Here is a 22,067-nt window from a genome sequence, read left to right as displayed (position 1 = left end):
CGGCCCTGACCCCCGCCAGGGCCGGTGCCGAAGGCCTGCGCGCTCGGACTGGCTTCTCCGCTTCCTGGGCTGCCCGTTGTCGTAGCCCTCTCCCTGCCTAGGAGTTGGGGACGGGCCATTAAGATGACAAGAACCATGTTGCTGTGTTACTTGAGCACCTAGTGGGGTCCCGGTGCCGCGCTCCCTGCCTCTCATTCATCCTCTCGTCAAAGCCTGGCGCACCCCTCTCGCTTCAGCTTCACTGTCGCCTGCGGGTTGACCCGGGAGCCCAGGCTCAGAAAGGTGTGACCTCTCAAAGACCACACAGCTAAGGAGAGGCCAGAGCTGACTCACATTGGCGTTGTTGGGTTGGCTCCCCCTCCACTTCCCTACCGGAAGGTTCTGGCACGGAGGGGGCTTCTTACCGTCAGATACCTGGGGAGTCTCCCTATTCCCACCCCTGGCCACAACGGGCTATGTCCTGAGTGGCCTCAGATTTCAGGCCTGCCCCTGGAACCCAGGAAACAGCCCTGATGAATGGTGCTCTCCACTCGCCCTCCCCGGGGTCTCCAGCAGCGGAGGGGAGAGGTGTTCTCCTGCCGTGCCGCCCCTTTATCTAACGGTGCTTCTCAGCCCTTCTCCCCGCCCCAGCCCCTGCTCTCACCCACCTCCTTTGCCACAGGCTCCTCAGGCCGCTCAGGAAGGGGGAGCAGTCGAGAGCCCTGGGAAACGGTTGAGAGGGGCACGCGAGGGTCCCGTGGGGGACCGCGGCGGGCAGTGTGGCACCGCGCCCCTAGCTTCCGGCACCCCGCGCATAAATCACCCAGCCCCAGTCAGGTGATGTCCTCTTTAATTCAGACCAGAGAAATGCACTTTTTCTTTTTATCCCGGAACCAAAACATACATGCGAGCAGGAGGGAGGCAGGTGGGAAAATGAGTAAAACTGGTCAAGTGCCGAGGTCAGTAATAGGTACTTACCTATTAAACAGGATTAGGTAGCCTTTGCGTCCACAAAGAAAGATGCTCTCTCCCATTTTAGATGAAGTTCAAGCACTTAGAGTCTTTTATTGTCTCACTTTTGTTGGAGACATGAGTATAGAGAACTACTTCTATGAACCAAGAAAACTAAAACAGCACAAACACAACGCTAATTGGCAACCAACACCACCCAGCCTCGGTGTCCAAGCCACAAAAGGGAGAAGTGGGGAGTGCGGCAAAACACAGGCCCAGTTTTCATCAACAGGGATGGGGGTCATTCTGCTCACCCCAGTATCTGCCATGCTGGAGTGAAGGTTGGGGCTGCCCAGTGTTCCCACTTCTCAGGAGCAGCCGGAAATCCAGATGTGGGGACGGACGGGCAGGTCTGCGTTTGTTCAGAGTTCAGCTCTGCCTCTCCCCAGCCATGTGCCAAAGGATGTCCTTGGCCTTTCTGTGCCTTAATTTCTTCATTTGCATAATAGAAATAGATCTCCCTTCCTGGCAGGTTATGATGAGCAGCTGAAGTATCAAGAGATAGGCCTCTACAATAAAGATGAAAGGCATGGCTCTGACTGTGGGACTGGGGAGAGAGAGAACAGGAAGAGAGAACTCTGAGTTGAGTAGCCTAAGGTAGTGATCACCTATTTTTAAGACAGGGGATGTAAACTCAAATGCTTCTAGGGGCCTGCAAGTATGGAAAGAGGTTGGGGGCACAGCCACCGCCACCACCATCATCATCATCATAGCAGCTTACACTTACTAAACACTTTAATCTGTGCCAGACAGTGCTAGACAGATATTAGTTCATTTTACCCTCCCCAAGGCGGGGGGAGCTTGAGACTGCTTCATTTTTACAGATGAGGAAGCTAAAACACAGAAAAATTAAGTCTCTCGTTCAAGGTCAATAATCGAGTGGCAGAGCCAGGAGTGCTGACGGTGCAGGGTACCTGGAGAATGCACACTCCATCTAAAGGCAGTAACTGTGTGTGTGTGTATACACATAATTCCATATATATGGTACTAGTCAGTTAACCAAGTGGGCAAACCCAGTCCCAAATGTCACCTGTTCTAACCACTTATTTAAAGCAACTGGATGGCATCTCCTTTTGTCTAGTGATAAACCCTTTGCACTGTGACCTTCACCATCACTCCTCCCCACGTGGGGGCAGGTCCCCAAGGCTGCTGACCTTGAGTCCACCCCTACAGTGCACCAGGACAGAAGAAAGCAGACTTAGAGCTGGATGTTCATACTCTGCTGTGCCTTTCTGAAACCCTCTAAAACTCTGTGCCCTTACCTGTAAAATTGGATTTCCATGACTGAGAGATGCAATAAAGAGCACAAACTGTTGGGGTTATAAGTATTAGGGCAACTGCAGTGTTTCAAAAGTGTCCCATTCAGAGTGCCAGCATGACTGCTCTCAGGTGGACTTCCAGTCCAGTCCTTAGGCTAAAGGAGAGTCTAAACAGGAGGTTGAAAATTGGAGGCCTTGTGGCCACAATCAGGTGGATTTGGTGGTGGTTGTGGTGATAGTGTTTTTTAAATAAGAATTAGTTGCCCACTTTCAAAAATCAGGAGTTTTCACAAAAAAAAAAATCTGGATTCCTGGCATTTTTGACAAATCAGATCTGCCAACTCAACACCCATACTTCCAAATGGTTCCCGTGGAGTTGAGCTGAGAAGTGGCTGTTCCCTTAGATGGGGCATGTGCTTTCCTGATCACAACTGTCCTCTCTGCTCTCAGCCTGCTTCTGTCAAGTCACTTGCGTAGACCCTGGGGACACCTGAGTTGCAACCCTAGATTGAAATCAAATTCCCACCCTAAGGAGAGGGATAAGTCCATAAGGAGACAGAGTGGGTGCTCAGAATTATTACTCAATGGTGACCCAGTATTCCCTATTTCCAGAAGAATAAGTAATGTCTCAGCCTTTTGCTCCCTCCCCACGGCATTTCCATCTGGGGCTAGGCTTTAAAGGGGATTACAGCTCCTTCCCGGTTGCCAGACAGAGTTTATGGCCTGTCCTAGAAACCTGAAAAGACACGGACCTAGAAGCAGCCAAGGCTTGACTTGTGGGACTCCAGCTTTCCAGATGAATCCCCCAGCCTGGAGAGGCCTCAGTATCTCTTGGGAAGATTGAGAACAGGGTCTGAAAAGTACAGCCAGCAGCTTGCTGAGCTTGTCCTGCCACTGACCCCTGTAAACCAATCCTCGACCTGGGGTGGGAGTTTCCATGGCTTGGTCCTCCCTGGAATAAGATCCTCCTTATTCATCAGTCAAAGCACAGTTTTCCTTCCAGTGGATATTCAGAGATAAAGATGGTTGGACCAGGTTTAGCATTTTAGAGTTTCTCAGGATTTGGGGTACCGTCATGAAGGTGCTGCTTTGAGAGTATGCTCAACCCCTTATGAAACCCCAGTGCCCTCGTTTTGTTTGTGGAGTGCTGGCCCCCAGCTGGCCCTCCGTGCTCCAGCCCCTGCTGCCTGTGATTCTGAGCAGGGCTTTGATGGATGGAGGAGACAGAGCAGCAGCAGGGCCTTCTGGAAAACTCTATCCCCCCCTTTTTTGTCTCCTTCTGTTTTCTATTCTCCCAGCCTGAGGAAATCCAATTCACAAGCCTTACAGTAATGTGATGTTAATTTTGTTCATTTAAAGAAACAGATGTCAGGAAATGGGAACCCTCTCACTTTATAGCTGCTTTAATTCATCTTCATTGCCTGTCCCATGGACTTTAATCCCCCAAGAAGCCCAACTCTCTGGAGCAAAATCCTTCTTCTTCAGCATTTGGGTGAGTTAGAGCTAGTGGGAGAAACTTTGTCTCTCCCCCCATGTCTAATTTGGGGGTAATTTGCAGTCTCCCCAGTGCATCACCTTCATTCCTGGTTGCTCCGGACCAGACCTACCAGGATTTGTAAGAAAACTGCCTGGGTTTAAGGAAATCCGGTGGAAGAGTCCCCTGACTCTCTCAGACCTTGAGGGGAGTTTTGAGGAATGTTTTCTTGGCAGGACGAGAAGGGGAGGAGAGCAGGGTCACGATGAGGAATGCAGAGGATGCAGAAGGTGCAGGAGGGGAAGCTGAGGCACCCATCTGCTTCTGCCACGCCATCCTGTGGGTGCAGGCATTGCCCGCCTTGCGGGCGCAGGCCCTACCTGGGAAGAAGGAAAGCGACCTGCTCTGAACCTCTGGGTGCCTCGTGCCACCACTAGCTCAGGGTCAAGCCCTTGGGAGGCTTCACGCCCTGGGTTACTGTGGGTCAGAAGACAGCTCGGCAAGGGGGAGGGAGCTTGCGGGTCCCAAGAGCACCAGGGATGGGAGGCCGTCCTGCTGCTTTCCTCCAGCGCTCAGGACCTGGAGCAGCACGCCTGCTCCTCCCTGGCCCCAGGATCTGTAAAAGTAAAGTGGTGAGACTGCTTCACCCCTGGCGAGTCCCAATTCCAGTTCTAACTGTCGCAGGTGCATAGCGAGCTCAAAGGCTCCATCTCCACTTGCGGATTTTCCTGTTCCAGAACAAGGGTCCCCGGGCAAAGACCTGACAGGCTGTTTGCTCAGGAAGTTGGAGTCTTCTCTCAGCGGGTGTCAATACCATCACTTTCCATTGCAGCCCTCCCGGGATGCCTGCGAATGGGCCGTGGAGCTTACCTGACCCCCACCGCCCCCGCCAGCCAGGGAGAACCCAGGAATTCGCGGAACCCACGGCGCCAGGGCCCACCACTCTGCTCTCCTTGTGAGGCCGGCGGTGTGCTGTTGGCACTGGCCGCTGCGGGGAAGGGTCTGCTCTCAGAATTTAGATGCAAGACAGGAAACGGTGGCGCTGAAAGCCTGAGAGAACTGAGCCCACTTTAGGAAGCCCTGATTTCTGCTGAGCAGAACTATGAGGGAGTGCGCATCCACATTACCAGCGGAGTGTTCCTTTCCAAGAGAGGCAGCTCCGTGTGGCCTTTTTACCTGCCGGCATGCCTAGCCTCAAGTCCCGGTTCTGGCAGCTGTGTGACTGTGGGCGAGTTAGCTCCTGTCTCTGAACCTCAGTCACCTCATACATAAAATGAAGGAATCATACCATCTCATAGTCTTTGGTTGGAGGATTTGATGAGGTTATGTTGGCCACATCCTCACGTGGTGCCTAGTACATAAGAAGTGCTCAACAAGTACTCACTAGAAAATGTCTGCGTACTTACCCGCAATTGTCAACTGGCAAGAGAGCTGTAAGTTCCACAGATGCCTTAGCCTGCAGGGGATTGAGGAGGGAGGGTGTATTTCTCTCCTTTTGAGAATCACTGCTAAGTGAGTGTGTCTGTTGGAGAGAGAAAATAAGTTTCGGAATCATTGTTTGAAATCTGCCAGATCCGCCAGGGCGTTGATGACATAATTACACTGAAAACCTGAGACCCCTCAGGTCTCTCCACAAAGGTGGTCACCCCCTCCCGAGGAGCAGGTGTCCGAAGATCAAGCGTCAGGGAGCCCAAAGCTCCCCCCACCACCCGGTCTTTCAGTCCATGGACCCCAAAGAGTCCCCAGCCGGCTGCAGTGCCAGCGATTCCCTCCCTGACCCCGAACCCGCTGCCTGCCTTGACGCACCCCCATTCTGCGCCCTCCCTCTAGAAACCTGAGCAACAACAAGATCAAGGAGATGCGAGAGGGGGCCTTTGATGGGGCGGCCAGCGTGCAGGAGCTGATGCTGACGGGGAACCAGCTGGAGACGGTGCACGGGCGCATGTTCCGTGGCCTCAGCGGCCTCAAGACCTTGTGAGCGCCGAGGCCCGGGGCCGGGGAGGGCAGGGGCATGGGGGGGAGCGTGGGGGTTGGCGGGCAGTGGCAGTGGACAGCACCCAGGAGCGTCCCGGCCTGCCAAATCCCTTCTTTAGGGAGCAGGAGGGTCATCAGACACCTTCCGGCCTTTGAGGGGAAAGGACTTAGCCTCCCGAGCGGCCCCCAACCCACGCACACACACAGTCACCTGCTCTAGTATACACACACATTTAGATTCATACCAGAAACGTGCTGGCAGAGGTACACAAACACTGACACGGTTACCCCCACAAAAATAGGCGTATGTACCCGTGTACATAAAAATGACACAGGTACATGAAGCATGCATGTAATCGTATACACACACACGCACCGCTGATTCCACGGCCACTTCTCGATTTTCTCTTCTCCCAGGAGAAAACCTAACTACACTAACAGCCATACCATATACCTGTGTGCACATCTACACGTATGACCCATGCTCCTACTAGAAATAGAGCATGCACAAACAAGAATGTACACACACATTTACACACAGCCCATCTGGGGCTCCAAGCCCTGTAAGCACAGGACAAACCAGAGCGACGTGGCCAGGGCTGGGCTTAGAGTTGGCAAAAGCGTCCCGTCTACACACACATGCGCACACCACTGTGGCACTGTAGGAGGGGAAGGAAGACGCCTGTGCTCTCCCATCCCCGCCCCTCTCCCCCTAGGATGCTGCGGAGCAACCTGATCAGCTGTGTGAGCAATGACACATTTGCTGGCCTGAGCTCGGTGAGGCTGCTGTCCCTCTATGACAACCGGATCACCACCATCACCCCGGGAGCCTTCACCACGCTCGTCTCCCTGTCCACCATGTAAGTGCTCCTGGGTCTGCTGCCCACTCCCTCTGGGCTCTTCTCTGTAGACTTTCCCCTTCCCAGGGCCCTGATATCTCTGGTCAACGGCAGCTGTCCTTCCATCCATTTAAACGTTTCTCGGGCTCCCTGCATGTGTCAGATACAGTCTAGGTGCTGAAGATACCATCAGACCTGGAGCTTCCCTTCTCGAGTTCACAGCATGGTGAAGAGCCACAAAAGTACACAGTGATATGAAACCCCAACATAGGTTTTGTTAGGAACACTAGAGCTGTGTCCCGGAAGTGTAAGTGGGAGCTAGCTTGTTGAAGAAAGTGGGAAGTGTGCTCCAATGACAGGGAAGAGCACATGCAAAGGCCCTGTGGTAGTGTTGGAGGAGGGCAAACAGGCAGGACTGATCAAAGCCCAGCATGGCCATAGTGCAGAGTGAGAGAGGACATGGAGAGAGGTAAGGCTGGAGAGGAGGCTGGGGCCATCAGTGCAGGACTGCTGGGCCATCTTGCTCTTCATCCAAAGCATATCAGGAAGCCCTTAAAAGTTTGAAGCAGGCCAGTGCAGTGACATGATCAGATATTGAGAAGATGCCACAAACTGCTTCAGTGTAGAGCAGTGCCAGAGTTAGAATCCAGCTTTCTGGACACCTATACTAATGCTCCTTCCCTTGTAATGCATTGTGTCAGTAAGAGAGGCTGTATAGAATAACGGTTAAGATTTTGGGCTCGAGAGGCGACTCCTGGGTTCAAATCCTGGCTTTCCCTCTCATTAGCTGTGTGACTTTGGAAAAGTTGCTTAATCTCTCTGTGCTTCAGTTTTCCCTTCTGTTCGACCAACCTCATAGGATTATTTAGATCAAATCTGCTCATATTTGTAAAACACGCTAGTTCTTATAGTTGTTTGTATTGTTGCCATGTAGCTCTGTTAACTTTAGGAGCTGGTTCCCTCCCTTCTCTCCCTTCCCCAAAGACCCTTCGGAAGACAGAAGAAATTTCCTCTTGCCGCCTGTTGACATGTTCCCATGGGCTCATCTCACTTGAAGAAAGAGCTGAAGCCATCGAATGGCCTAAAGGCCCTGCCCCATAGTCCCCCGCCCCCTCCCTCCCTCCGTTCCAGCCCCTCTCCCTGTGTATAGTTTTGCACTAGTTGTTTGCTCCCTAGAACACCCTTTCCCCAGCCTTCCTCCCCTCCCTTTGTTCTTTGCTCAAATGCCACCTTCTCAGTGAGACCGACCTCACTCGCACTCCACACTCCCTCCCTCCCGCCCAGCCCCTAGCCCTGCTCTTCCTGTGTTTTCCCCTAGCACCGGCCATTTCCTAACCTACTAAATGGTTTACTTATTTCTTACTAATTGTGGACTGGCTGCCTCCCTTCAGCTAGAAGGGAGGGGGATATACCTGCTTTGTTCACTGCTGTATCCTCCATGTCTAATCAATGCCGGGCACATAAGTAGACTCCCAGTGGGTAATTGTTGAATAAATGAGTGAATCGAATGAATGAATGAATGACCCCAGGCGGAGGCGAAGATGGGTTAGGAACTCGCACCTGTGGGTTGGTTCGTTTTAGCTCTCCATTGTGCCTCCGGACTGGGAATCCAGATGCCGAGAAGGGCAGGGCCACCAAGCGGGAAGGGAACCAGCTTTGACACATGAAAGTGACTTGCTCAAGTTGGCACAGCCACTGAGTGTCAGAGCCAGACTCAAACCCAGGAATCTCTGACTCCCCAGCTCTCAATTGCTATTCAGACCACAGCCTCTCAAGGGCCGTCTGGACCTCTTGTTTAATCTCTCTGCTTTGCTTTCCTCATTTGTGAAGTGAGAATAATATTTCCTCCCTCGTAAAGCTGTTATGACATGTATGAATGAGATAATAGATTTATAAAGTGGTCAGCATGGCTCTGGTCCTATAGAAAATGCTCAGAAACTGGTAACTGCTACCATCCATCCATCCATTCCTTCAGTGCCTCCATTTCATTCATCCTATAAGTATAAAGTCCCTACAGCGATGTCAAGCTAGCGCCTGAAAATACAGAGACAGACCTGGTTCCTGCCCTTGGAGACCTTAAAAGTCCAGAGGGAGAGAGAGACATTAAACAAACGCACGCGAAAAAACAGTAATTGCAAACTCAGATGGCTGCTCAGGAGGAAACGAAGGGGAATGGGGGAAAGTATGGGACAGGGCTGAAGGTTCCTCCTTGAGGGGAGGGGCCCAGGGAAGGCTTCTTGGAGGAGGTGTCATTGGAGCCAAAGACTAAAGGATGAGGAGCAGCCAACCGGGCAAACTGCAGGGAGACATGTTTCAGGCAGGAAGAAGCAGCGAGTGTAGGGGCTCTGAATGGAAGAGAATATCTGCTGAGGAACGGAAGGCAGTTATCAGAGCAGGAGCCCACGAGGGGGCTGTGCAAGGCCACGCTCGTGTCCGTTGGCTGAAGTCTAGAATGAGATGCTTGGACAGTCCCGTCTGGATTTTACAAGATAGCCCGTCCCCCTCCCCCAGGCCGCCTTCCTCCTTCCCGGAGCCCGAAGCAGACCCCACCTGGGGAGCTGGCCTAGGGGTGCAGAACCGGACCCCAGGGCCAGCTCCCCCAGCAGAGGGGTAGAGGCTGGCCCTTGAGGGAGGGCCCTTCTCTCCTTCCAGAAACCTCCTGTCCAACCCCTTCAACTGCAACTGCCACCTGGCGTGGCTGGGCAAGTGGCTGCGGAAGAGGCGGGTCGTCAGCGGGAACCCCAGATGCCAGAAGCCGTTCTTCCTCAAGGAGATTCCCATCCAGGACGTGGCCATCCAGGACCTGACTTGTGATGGTGAGAGGCCCGGGGAGGCACCCGGGAGAGGAGAGGTGGAGCTGGGGCGGCGGGTCGGGCCCCCGGAGAGCCGATTCGCCTCTGCCCTTGGGCACGCCACCAAGGGCTTCCTGTGTCTGCTGTTACCCCACGTGACCCTTCATGCATATTGAAGTAAGGTGCCCCTCTCTGAAGACATTTTCTCTCTCAACCAGAAATTTGTCATAGTATACTGATTTTATTAAAACGGGATACTTAACTGCCATCTGTGGGACCACTGTTGTACTAAACATACTAATACATCGTGCCCACAGTTACATTGGTGCCCCTTAGTTGCTGTACCCTTGTGCAGTAGGCAACCTACACAGCTGTATGTGGGAGCCCCGGACCCCAGCCTTCCTGCAGCATGATGGGGCACACAGCATACGCTCATGAGAAACGGACTTTAAGATGAGAGCCTGGAAAGCTCCTGTCACCAACGAGAGGTCCTAAACATCAGGATACTAGGGGCTTTGAGTCTCAGGCTCCCAGAGGACATCTTTGCATAAGTTCAAGCCAGCAGTAGTTCTTTACTTAGTCAACTGTGGGTTATCTAGGGATGGATTAGCTGGTTTGCAGATTAACTGAGGTTAAGGTTTATCGGGGCTGGGGACACACTTAGCACCCCAGAGGGAGAGTGTCGTCCAGGGAGAGGAGAAAGGGAGGAGGAAGGCTCTGCTGACCCCCCTTTCGATCTGTTCAGCCTCCTCCTGATCGGGTTCACAGCAGCCTCTTTCCTCTCTATTGCTCTGGTTAATCAAGTCTTGGTTACCCTCCCTTACAGTCATCATTGTATGTCAAATGTAGTAGAAGGCAGGCAACGCTTCTTCCCAGCCCAGGTGCATACCTTTCCCCTCCATCCATGGGTGAGCCCAGGGGGGCTACCTTATTCCTGGTTCTGGCTCCAAGCCAGGAGGAGAAGAGGATTTCCATTAGCTGAGGTGGCCAGGGGCAACCCGGCCTTGCTCCACCTGCTTCCCAAGGACCTCGTCTCCCACCGCCTTCACCTTCTCTCTGGGTTCTCCCTGCAGGCAACGATGAGAGCAGCTGCCAGCTGGGCCCGCGCTGCCCGGAGCAGTGCACCTGCGTGGAGACGGTGGTGCGGTGCAGCAACAAGGGGCTCCGTGCCCTCCCCAAGGGCATTCCCAAGGACGTGACTGAGCTGTGAGTGCCCCCAGCCCACACCGTGCATCCCATCACCCCACTGCCCCCACACCGTCCTTCGCTCTACCCACCGTGTCTCAAGCAGTACTGCTGGGGGATGCACCACTTGAGTGGAAGGTGGGAAGCAGTGGAGCCTGACCCAAGGTGGCTTTGACATTGGGAATAGGACGCTCTTCTCTCCCACTGCCCCTGCCCAGCAGGTGAGGCATAGCTGACCCTGCTCTCCCTAAAGATACTTCAGAGTGCAAGTAGGAAGGTTATTGTCTCATTTTCTATATCACCCCCAAGTCCCTGGCTTTGTACTCAGCCTGTCTTCTTTATTTTTTTAAGATTTATTTTTTGTTTATTTCTCTCCCCTCCCCCCTCCTCTAGTTGTCTGCTCTCTGTGTCCATTCGCTGTGGGTTCTTCTGTGACCGCTTGTATTCTTGTCAGTGGCATTGGGAATCTGTGTTTCTTTTTATTGCGTCATCTTGCTGCATCAGCTCTCCATGTGTGGCGCCACTCCTGGGCAGGCTGCACTTTTTTCACGCTGGGCAGCTCTCCTTATGGGGCACACTCCTTGCACATGGGGCTCCCCTACGCGGGAGACACCCCTGCGTGGCATGGCACTCCTTGCGTGCATCAGCACTGCACGTGGGCCAGCTCACCACACGGGTCAGGAGGCCCTGGGTTTAAACTCTGGACCTCCCATGTGGTAGGTGGACACTATCATTGAGCCAAATGCGCTTCCCAGCTTGTCTTCTCATACCTCCCCCCACTGGCAGTGTCTCACTCTGGTACCAGCCACCATGCAGAATCATTGTAAAAATGTTCATTGGGCACAATGGCTACCAAAGCTTTTTCACGAACATGATTCCATTCCACCTTCAGAACAACCGTATTGAGCATGTGGCCCAGCTGTACACTTGAGGTCTTAGTTCTGAGACCTGTTAATGCTCAGGTAGGAACCTTCTTATTCCATAGCCCAAACCATTGCTCCTGCCCCCAAAGCTCCCAGTTAAAGGAAAGAGATGCTGTTTCCATCCTGTACTCTTACAGAGAAAACCCTTCCTTCAGCCTCTAGAAATCTAGCAGAGATGGCTGAGGCACAGTCCCACAGGCAAGGGGGCCTCCTGGGACGTATCAGAAGTGATGCACCCAGGCCAGATGAGAATTGCGCACTCAACAACAGACACGAAGCCTATTCACACTTGCATTTAAGTCATTTGCTCATCCATTTGTTCATTCATTCATTGAACATGTGTGTCTCAAATGTCAGTCACCATGCTAACACTGGGGAGACAATGGTGAGCAAAACAGGCGTAAGCCCTGCACATACGGAGCTCACGGTTTACAGGGGTAGTCAGGCATATGCTCAGTCATCTCCAGAGCACATGAGAAATGGCAGCTGTCAAAAGTGCCACGACAAAGGTACATCCTAGGGTAGAAGGGTTTGACTTAGATGAGAAGCTCAGAGAAAGCTTCTTTGGGCAAGTGATGCTGGAGCTGAAATCTGAAGGGTGAGTAGAAGGTGAGAAGGGAGGATGGGGAATTCCAGACTGGAGTTGCTCCTGTGCAAAGGCCCTGCACTGGGAGTGAGCAGAGCTGCTGTGAGCGACTGGCAGAGCCCAGAGTATCTCAGCTAACAGACCCCAGGGAAGCAGATGTGGCTCAGGCAATTGGGCTCCCATCTACCATATAGGAGGTCCACGGCTCAATATCCAGGGCCTCCTGGTGAAGGCGAGCTGGCCTGTGTGGCGAGCTGGCCCACGTGGAGGGCTGGCCCATGCGGAGAGCTGGCACAACAAGATGATGCAACAAAAAGAGACACAGAGGAGAGACAATAAGAGAAGCAGCAGACCAGGGAGCTGAGGTGGTGCAAGAGAATAATCACCTCTCTCCCACTCCAGAAGGTCCCAGGATCGGTTCCCAGAGCCGCCTAATGAGAATACAAGCAGACAGAGCAGACAGCGAATGGACACAGGCAGCAGACAATAAATCTTTTTTAAAAAAGACCACTCTCACACCACCACCCAAACACCCTACCTACCAATGCCCCACCTCTTCACACACACACACACACCCCTCACGCCTGCCCGTTCTCACACTTTTACCCTAAACCCATAACACACCTCCCCATCCAGGCCAGCTTGGTATGAGCCCTCAAACACAGAGAATGAGTCCCACACCCCCCTGGAGGCCATCTCTTAGACCCGCCCTGCAGTGCCGCTCCTGGTGGTACCTGCGTGTGGCAGTTCCCTATAATAGCACGTAGATTCTCGGGTGAGTTTTGTGGCTCCTGGCCCTTCCTGGTGCTTAGGGAAGCTGTAACCAGGGCTGCCAGCCTGAGGGAAGGAGGGGAGGTCTTGACCGTCCCCAAAAGGTCTGTGTCTGCCCTGGGTTTGGGCTGGGGCCATGCCCGTGAAGATCTGTGTGAGCAAACGCCATGTCATGAGCCACGCGTCATGAGCCACGTCCCCATCCCCTGGGCCAGGCTGTGCCATGGAGTGGAGGCTGCAGAGAGTGATCTAGGTGCACGCCTTCTTCCTGAGCCGAGTCAAGTGACGCATGTTGAAGGGAAGAAAGTGCCATGAAAACAAGGCCATGGATGCTTTTCCCCAAAGCTCCTGAAACAGAGATTGAAATAACAAAGATAATTGGGGGAAGCGGATGTGGCTTAAGTGATAGGGCTCCCACCTACCATATGGAAGGACCTGGGTTCTATCCCTGGGGCCTCCTGGTTAAAAAAAAAAAAAGAAAGCATGACTGCCTGCGCAGTGAGCCAAGTGCCCATGCGGTGAGCTAAGTCCTGCGCGGTGAACCAGTGCCCACATGGTGAGCTGAGTTCCCGCACGGTGAGCCAGTGCCCATGCAAATGAGTCACGCAGCAACATGATGACACAATAAAAGAGAGATGAAGGGGAGAGTCAAGGTGAAGCACAGCAGAAACCAGGAATGGTGAATTCTAGAGAATTTTTTAAAAACGAGAAGACAAAAAGAAATAGATACAGAAGCTCATACAGCAAATGGACACGGACAGCAAAAACAGCAGGGTGGGGGAGGGGAAGGGGAAAAGAAAAAAAACAAAGATAATTGGATATTATTATAAAGGAAACCTCAGGGCTTTGGGAGGGTGGGAGGGGACCTGATTTCCTGCTTCGGCAATGGTCATGTTTCCTTTGACCAACTACAGCTCGCCAAGGAAAGCAGCCTTCACTTCTGTCCCCAAACCGCCTCCTCCATGTCCTTCAGGCTGAGGGGGTGCCTGGGGAAGGGCAGGCAGGAAAACGGGTGTTGGGGAAAGTGAAAGCTGGCAGGCCCAGGAGACTGGCTTAGAGGCCTGTGGTTAACAGATAGCGGCTGAGTCCACATCCAAGATTTCCAACATCGGCTTTCTTGGTCCCTCGGGCATCATTAGTTATCTCCAGCAGAGCTGCCAACTCACAAAACAAAATTAAGTTTAATTCACTGAAAAGAAGAAAACTCCAAAGTCACAGCGTTTCTCCAAAGGGCAGGGGGTGGGAGCCTGTTGCGCTTCGGAAGGCGAGGCAATTTTTCCTGTAAGCAGCCCTCTGCAAACCCCCAAGTTCCTGAACTCCTCTGTCTTTTTGGGTGAGTCAGGCCAAATCGAGCCCTTACTCCTTTGGCCTTTGCTTGTTCAGTCCTTACCTGCTCTTGCTGAAGTCACATTGGCCATCTCTTAGGAATAAGAAAGGATCAGAGAAGTAAAAATCACCTGCCCAGATCTGGTCATTGGGAAGCTGCCTACTCAGGATTAGAACACAGGTTTGTCTGGTCCAAAAGCCCATTCTCTCATCCATCACACCAGCAGTTCTCAAATGCTGGAGTCTCAGGACCCTGTTACAATTTTAAAGATCATGAGGACCCACCTCCAAGAAACTTCTATTCATGTGGGTTGTATCTATCACTGTCTTACTAGAAACTGAAACTGAGAAATTTTTTAAATATTTGTTGATGAATCCACTTTAAATTATTACATGTTAACATTAAATAGCATAATTTAATAAGATATGAAACGAAAGAAAATAAATTTAATTAAGAAAAGTAGCACTGTTGTACCTATTTGCAAATCTCTTTAATGTGTGAGTAGAAGATAGCCGGTTTTGCATATCTGCTTCAGCATTCAATCTGTTGTGATACATTGTTCTGGTTGAAATATAGGAAGAAAATCTGACTTCATAGAGATATGCAGTTGGAAAAGGGAGGAGTATTTTAATAGCTTTTTTTTTTTATAATTATGGATTTTCTTCTTAGATCCTAAATCAAACCACATACATGGTAGCCTCTTAAAGATTAGCTGCAGGGTGGAACTTGAAAGCTGTCGGTTTGTTTTTCGTGATCTGCTATATTAAAATCCATGGATCTGTCTTGCACTCAAAATGGGTGTTTTACCCATGCTTGATCTTGTAACATCACACATTGGTCATTTGGAAAATATCAGTTCCCTGAATTACACAGATCTTCTAAAAGATGGTGCATTGTATTATACAATATTTAAAATATCGCATCTGGTAATATCACCACCGATGTTATCAGAAAAGTCTTTAAGTATGGGGAAGCTGTCAACCTCGCAGTGGCAGTGACAAGTTTTCCAAAATTTTAATTTTTGCTTGAAAGCTCAAGTTTTATGACTGACAACGAACACTGTCAGTTGTATTCTCAAAGTGACAGGATCACAGTGTTCCTTTTCAAGGAAATGTCTACCAAATACCCGGGTCTGAATAATCAGTTTGTCAGTCATTATTTTAGGTAAAAATGGTATTTCATGAACAAAAACAGCTTGCTCAGATGCAACTCAATTACACAGTATCCTAGTATCAAGACAGCCATCCCACTTTATATGCAGCACAAGGGCTTTAAATCTCCTTCCCACTTGGTCACACAGAATATCGAAAAGATGTATATTCAAAGGTCAAGACTTAATGTAATTAATAGTTTTGACTGCCTCATCGAAGGTGTTCTTCAGTGAAACTGGATTTCTGTTTTTTACCTACAAATCATGGAGCTGAAGAATTAGAGTGACCTCTAGGACAGTTGGCTGCCACTGCCTTGATTCACTCTAAGGCCATTGCTTTCGCGCCATTGGTGCAAATGGCAGCATAGGGAAAAAGGCAAATAATGTTTTAATCTTAATGAAAAAGTAGTTTTGACCTCACAGACTACTGAAAGGCTCTCGGGGACACTAGGGACCCACGGACAACACTTTGAAAATCTCTCAAATACATCACATACTTGCAGGCAAAGAACACACAGAGACACCCACTGTAAGTCAGTATGAAGTTCCTGTTTTAAAAGGCAACCCTCAAACTCTTAGTGAAAGCAAGGCAGAAGCAGCTGCAGGCCATCTCAGCCCCCAAGTCATTGACACTAATCCTCTCTGTAAAGGTAAGGCATCACCAGCTCCGGAAAGTTCAATTATTGCTGTGCCATTAGCCTTTGGTACTCAGGCTTGCCTCATCATTCTAGAAGAACTAAAATCTTAAAATGTGTTTACTTCCATTTAAGGGAACATTTGCTAACATCAAGCTCCTAGCTCTGGAAACAAACTCAGCAAGCCTACCTCCTCGTGAGGGCAACTAAAAATAAAGATTTAGTAATGTGCTGAGCAGTGTGTCCCTGCAGTCTACCCTTGATAAATACTCATTATCTAGGAAGTTTTGATACAGAGTTTAGTTGAAAGACCATGCTCACCGATCTGGTTTCCTGCAGTGGATATCTCAGGGACAGGAGCAGGGAAGGATGGTATGTCTCTTTCTAGGCACAGCTCTTAGAAGAAGGGAGTTGCATTAGGATTTGGCTGTCTGAGGACATCATGGGAAGCAAGCTAGCAGCTTGTGTGTACACGTACATGTGCACACACAGAACACTAATAGGAGACATGTAGGGATGGGGCTTGCCCTGGAGGTACAGGGCTGAGACACAACACTTTCCGAGTGAGGATGACAAGAATGGATGGATCAAAGGAGACTGGCAGTGAAGGTTAGAGGATGGGATGGTGGAGTACAGAAAAGAGCTTAATGGAGTTTTCTCCTCATTTACAATTTAATCAGGATAATGAACATATATGCGGGAAAAGGGATCAAGCAATGCTGTAAATGACAAGCACAAGTAGTGGTACAGATGGTATTACTCCGGAATAGGGAGGACTTAAGGAAATCCTGCCCAGCCTGGCCTTTAAGAAAGCTAGGAAGAATATCCTAGTGTGCAAGGTATGCCAGGAGCTGGACTGATTTTTTTCATATATTAGCTCATTTAATCCTCCCAACAACCCTAACAAGGCAAGTGTGATTATTCCCATTTTGCAGATGCAGTAACTGAGGCTCAGGGAGGTTGAATAATATTTTAAGACAGCATGCCAGTAAGCAGCAGACCTCAGATCCAAGGCTTTCTGACCCCAAGGTCTGTCCTAAACCCCTCCCTTCCTTTGGCAGTGGCCTACTTGTTCGGGGTTTGCAGTCAACAGCCATGGGTCTCCTTGGAACCTGCCACCTGCATTAAAACAGGGAGAAGGCAAACCCAGACCCCCTACCACATGCTATAGGTGGTTCTGGCTGGATCTGTCCTGACAGCTGAGACTTCTTTAGCAATGCCAGCTGCTGCACAAAAAGATGCCCTTGTCATCTGTGCCACCCGTGCCAGGTTGGCTCCCTGGAGCACTTCATAGGGCACCTGCTGAGTATCGACTACGTCTTTGCCTTTCTCTGGCTCGGGGACAGGGACAGAAATGTGCCTCCAACCAGCTGGAGAAGGTTGGCCATGCCATGTGGGTTGGCTCTGGACACAGTAGCTCTTATGAGTCCTGGCACAGGTCCTGCCCCTGGGAAGCCCTCGGCAGATGGCAGTGGTAGAGGACACTTACAGGCTACAGGCACTATCGGGCATTCACAGCTGCCCATGGAAAGGACCATGGGGGGCCTGAGCAGAGACCAAGAGCTTAGACAGCCCCTTCACTCATCTATCTATCTACTGAGTGCCTGCTTTGTGCTAGACACTGTATAGGAGCTGTGAGTACAGGAGGTAAGGTCACTGATTGGGAGAAACGTGGAATCAAGAAAGACCATCACCCCTCTTTGGAAATGGTGTTTATGTGTGATGAATCTGGACTCAGATGGGATCTCCCTTCATAAGACTTTCATGCTAATGTGCTGGAGGTGCAGTTAATGTTGGGGTTTAAGATATATTTAGGGGATTTGAATCTCTGGACTGACAATGTGATAGCCAGATCCTGAGCCTCAACAGACTCCAGCACCTACAATCTGATTTATTGGACTTACCACACTCAGCTAAGATGGAGGTGAAGAAGGACAACCACCACACCATGGAGCCTAGAGTGATTACAACTGAAAATGGGAGGATTGCATCCAGCATCCAGGTGGAATCTGAGCCTCCTCTTGACATAAAGGTGCAATGGACACAACCAATCCAGTGTCCACATAGAAGAGGTGGCATTGGATTGGGAAAAGTGGACATAATGGACAAAGGGTATGGGGAAAGGCAGGAAGAGATGAGAGGTGGAGGCGTCTTCGGGACATGGAGCTGCCCTGGATGGTGCTTCAGAGGTAATCACCGGACATTGTAAATCCTCACAGGGCCTACATGATGGAATAGAGGAGAGTATGGGCCATGATGTGAACCAATGTATATGAGGTGCAGAGGTGCCCAAAGATGTACTTACCAAATCCAATGGATGTGTCATGATGATGGGAACGAGTGTTGTTGGGGGGGGGGGAGAGGGGGGGTGGGGGGGTGGGGTTGAATGGGACCTCACATATATATTTTTAATGTAATATTATTACAAAGTCAATAAAAAATAAAAAAATTAAAAAAAAAAAAAAAAAAAAAAAAAAGAAAGACCATCAAAGGCAACAGACTTGGCCCAGTGGTTAGGGCGTCCGTCTATCACATGGGAGGTCCGCGGTTCAAACCCTGGGCCTCCTTGACCCCTGTGCAGCTGGCCCATGCGCAGTGCTGATGCATGCAAGGAGTGTCGTGCCACACAGAGGTGTCCCCCACATAGGGGAGCCCCATGCGCAAGGAGTGCGCCCCATAAGGAGAGCCACCCAGCACGAAAGAAAGTGCAACCTGCCCAGGAATGGTGCCACACACATGGAGAGCTGATACAACAAGATGACGCAACAAAAAGAAACAAAGATTCCTGTGCCGCTGACAACAGAAGCGGACAGATTCCCATGCTGCTGACAACAACAGAAGCGGCCAAAGAAGACGCAGCAAATAGACACAGAGAACAGACAGCCGGGGTGGGGGGGGGAAGGGGAGAGAAATAAATAAATAAGTCTCTTTTTAAAAAAAGAAAGATCATAAAAAAGCTAACCAGTAAATTAGGAATTTCAGATAAGGAGTAAAACCGGTTTTCTCAGAAAAACAAAGGAGAGAAAGGAGTAGAAAGAACAAGTTCTATGATGGCCCCGAGGTGAAAAGATCTTAAATTCAGGAAACCGAGAAGGTCACGAGATGGAGCAAGTAGAATGTAAAAGAGGATGGTGTGTGCAGAAAGCTTGAGAAGGGACATGTAAGGCCTTGTAGGCCGTGGTAAGGACTGATTTGTTATCCCAAGAGAAATGTGGAGCCAAGGAAGAATTTTAAGCAGGAGAGTGACATGACCAGATTCTCATTTTAAAAAACATTAGTCTGGAGGAAGAAGGGAGAATGAACAAGGGAGTGTTGCTGATCTTTCAGTAATTATGTGTATTATCGGATGGAACCAGTGTAAGTGTTTATATATAAATGTATGTTAACGAACACTGGTGTGCCAGGCACTGTTCCAAGGGTTTTCTATAGCATTTCATTTAATCCTCATAGTAGCATTTCAACGTGGTTGTTATTGTAAGCCCCATTTTACAGATGAGAAAACTCAAAACTCAGAGAGGTTAAGTGGCTGGTCACACAGCCATCTGACAGTGGAGCCGGGACGTGACCCTGGGCCTCCTGACTCCCGAGATGCTCCTGACTGCCCCCGGCCTCTAGTGGAAAGCCTGGCCTGCAGAGAGGGGGGCTACTGGAAGGTGACTGCCCTGTTTCCCTGACACCATTTAGCAGGTCCGGGTGTTCTTTGTGGGTCACCTGTCAGCGCCGCAAAGCTTGAAACAGGAATGGCGAGCATCCCTTCCCAGAGATCATGTGTGAATTTTCATGCGCGGCAGAGGTGACGTGTGTACCTGCTCTGGGGCTGAAACAGAGCATTTAAATGCAGGTCAATACAGAAGTTGACCCGCTGGAAATGCTCTAGCAGTTCTAAGGCTGGCAGGGCCAGAGTGCAGGCTTGTGAAAGCATCCTTCTGGGGGCCTGGGCTGCAGGCTACAGGCGACGTCGGAGGCCGGGGTTTTCATGAAGGGCTTCCCATAAAGAGAGCTTTCTTGTACAACTGCATCTGCATTTCTGAAGCGAAACCTTTTGATTCCGCATCTTCTGAGCTTGCTCCTCGGAGGAGCTGCGGAGCTGCGATGCAGCCAGGTCGCTGGGGACATTCTATGCAGAAAGCAGTTTCCTCGCAGTTCCCGCTCCACTCCTCATTGCCAAGTGCCATCCCTCCTGGGGAGTTCAGGGGCCTTTCATCGCACAGAGGCTGATTCCTGAGCATCTCCTGTGGCCAGAGAGTGTTGGGGGAAGAAAAGCAGACACGGTCCTACCCACACTCATCACAGAATTGCACTAAGGAATGTTACCACAGGGCTAAACCACCAAAAGCTTTGGGAAGCTGCAGTGTCCCCAGCAGTGGGTGTGGGAGGTGACCTAAGGGGAAATGATGCTTCAGCTGAGATCTGAGCGCTGCAGGATTAACCTGGCAAAGAGGGAGAGGAGCGGCCGGCACATGCAGAGACCTGGCCCCAACAGAACGTGGGGCGTTCAAGGGAAGGGAATGCCAGTTGGGTTGGGACCAGAGGTCAAGAAAGAAGTTGATGCGGGACGAAACCAGAAAGGGAGGCAGGGACAGAAGCCGGGGGGGCCTTGGAGGATTTGGGCAGGACCTGGGTGACCGTCTGATGAGCAATGAAAGTCACAGAGGGGTTTTAAGCAGGGAAGGAGGCTGATCTGATGGGCATAGCATCCATCAGAGCGAGGCTGGACCCCAGGGGAGTGGGCGCTGCAGGTCCCAGAGTCCCCAGAAGCAGCTGTGTTGCATCCTCCAGGGCCCTGGCCTTCCCTGTCTCAGGTGGGGAGGCATGTTGGCTTCCTGGAATTCCCGTGGTCACTTATGCATTTACTCAGCTGCTCAGCAAATACACACACTTAGGGAGCACGCACTTGTGCCAGGCACAGGGCATTCCTTGAGAGCACTGTGAGTTTTGTTTTTTAAATCCGGGGTCCCAGATACAGCCCTTCTCACCCTTCACTCACTCACTCACCAGGGTTTGAGCCCTGACTATGAACGGACACTGTACAACGCACTGGGGATCCAGCAGTGAACACAACTGGCAAAGGTCCCTGCCCTCGTGGAGCTTACATTCTAGTCAGGGAGAGAGAAAATTAATTATGTAACAGAATATATCCTATCAGGACTGAGAAGGCTGAAAATGCAATTTAAGGAACACCAAGTGGAGTAGTGAAATAGTTCCAGAGGCCAACAGATCTGAGTTTAAATCCTGGCTCCTGGGCTCACCGCTAACCCCCCTGAGCCCCCATGTTCTCATCCACAAAATGAACCAAAAAATGCAGCAGAATACTCTCAGCTCCAAGGATTAAATGGGCTAAGGGACCAGAGCCTCTCTATCCCGGAAGCCTGGAACATCCGTACAGAGGGTGCTTATGAGTCTTGCTTTACGTGCTGTGTTAGTCAGCCAAAGGGGTGCTCATGCAAAATACCAGAAATCTGTCGGCTTTTATAAAGGGTATTTGTTTGGGGTAGCAACTTACAGATACCAGGCCATAAGCACAATTTACTTCCCTCACCAAAGTCTATTTCCACGTGTTGGAACAAGATGGCTGCCGACTACGAGGGTTCAGGCTTCCTGGGTTCCTCTCTTCCAGGGTCTGTCTGCTCTTTCCTCTGTGAACTTACTTCCCCAGGCTCCCACTTAAGGCTTCAGCATCAAACTCCAATATCAAAACTCCAACATCAAAAACCCTCAACTCTGTCCTTTGCCATGCCTTTTCTCTGTGAGTCTGTCCCCACCAAGGGGTAGGGACTCAACGCCCTAATGACGTGGCCCAATCAAAGCCCTAATCGTAACTTAATCACACCCGGGTACAGACCAGATTACAAGCATAATCCAGTATCTATTTTTGGAATTCATACCTTATCAAACTGCTACACTTGTGTTGTTCTCGTCCTTGTCAGGGTGTTGTCAAGCCCCACAGCATGCCCAAAACACCGTCCCCTTCAGGTGTGCTGGTCACGGGGCCTCCCGGCCGTGTGCCAACAATGAGACTTGGGGTTTTGGCGTTTTATTCTGGTTTTCATCTTAGATGCCTCAGGTTTGCTAGGTAATCATAGCAAACAAGTGAGTGATACCTCACAGAGTGCGCAATCACCGGTCAGGCTGAGGGCAGATTCCTTCACAGCAGGTCTCTCA

General features: G+C 50.7%; 1 protein-coding gene and 1 long non-coding RNA gene across 2 annotated transcripts in view; one reads left to right on the top strand and one right to left on the bottom strand.

Moving 5' to 3' along the window:
- SLIT3 (slit guidance ligand 3) overlaps positions 1 to 22,067 on the top strand; it is a 640,577-nt gene that overhangs the window by 550,256 nt on the left and 68,254 nt on the right. Inside the window, 4 exon segments of the mRNA XM_058281983.1 lie at positions 5,554 to 5,697; positions 6,414 to 6,557; positions 9,189 to 9,352; positions 10,402 to 10,534. Of these exon segments, the coding sequence (XP_058137966.1) occupies positions 5,554 to 5,697; positions 6,414 to 6,557; positions 9,189 to 9,352; positions 10,402 to 10,534 (585 nt within the window).
- LOC131274645 (uncharacterized) lies at positions 1,100 to 22,061 on the bottom strand. Its single transcript, XR_009181950.1, has 3 exons — positions 21,791 to 22,061; positions 5,130 to 5,245; positions 1,100 to 1,537 (listed from the first exon to the last, which is right to left on the bottom strand). It is a non-coding gene; the product is annotated as an uncharacterized lncRNA (long non-coding RNA).

The sequence above is a fragment of the Dasypus novemcinctus genome, chromosome 2 (genome assembly GCF_030445035.2).
Source record: "Dasypus novemcinctus isolate mDasNov1 chromosome 2, mDasNov1.1.hap2, whole genome shotgun sequence".
NCBI classification, from domain to species: Eukaryota; Metazoa; Chordata; class Mammalia; order Cingulata; family Dasypodidae; genus Dasypus; species Dasypus novemcinctus.
Note: the sequence above shows the minus strand (reverse complement) of the source record. Positions and strands in the feature narration are given on the sequence as shown.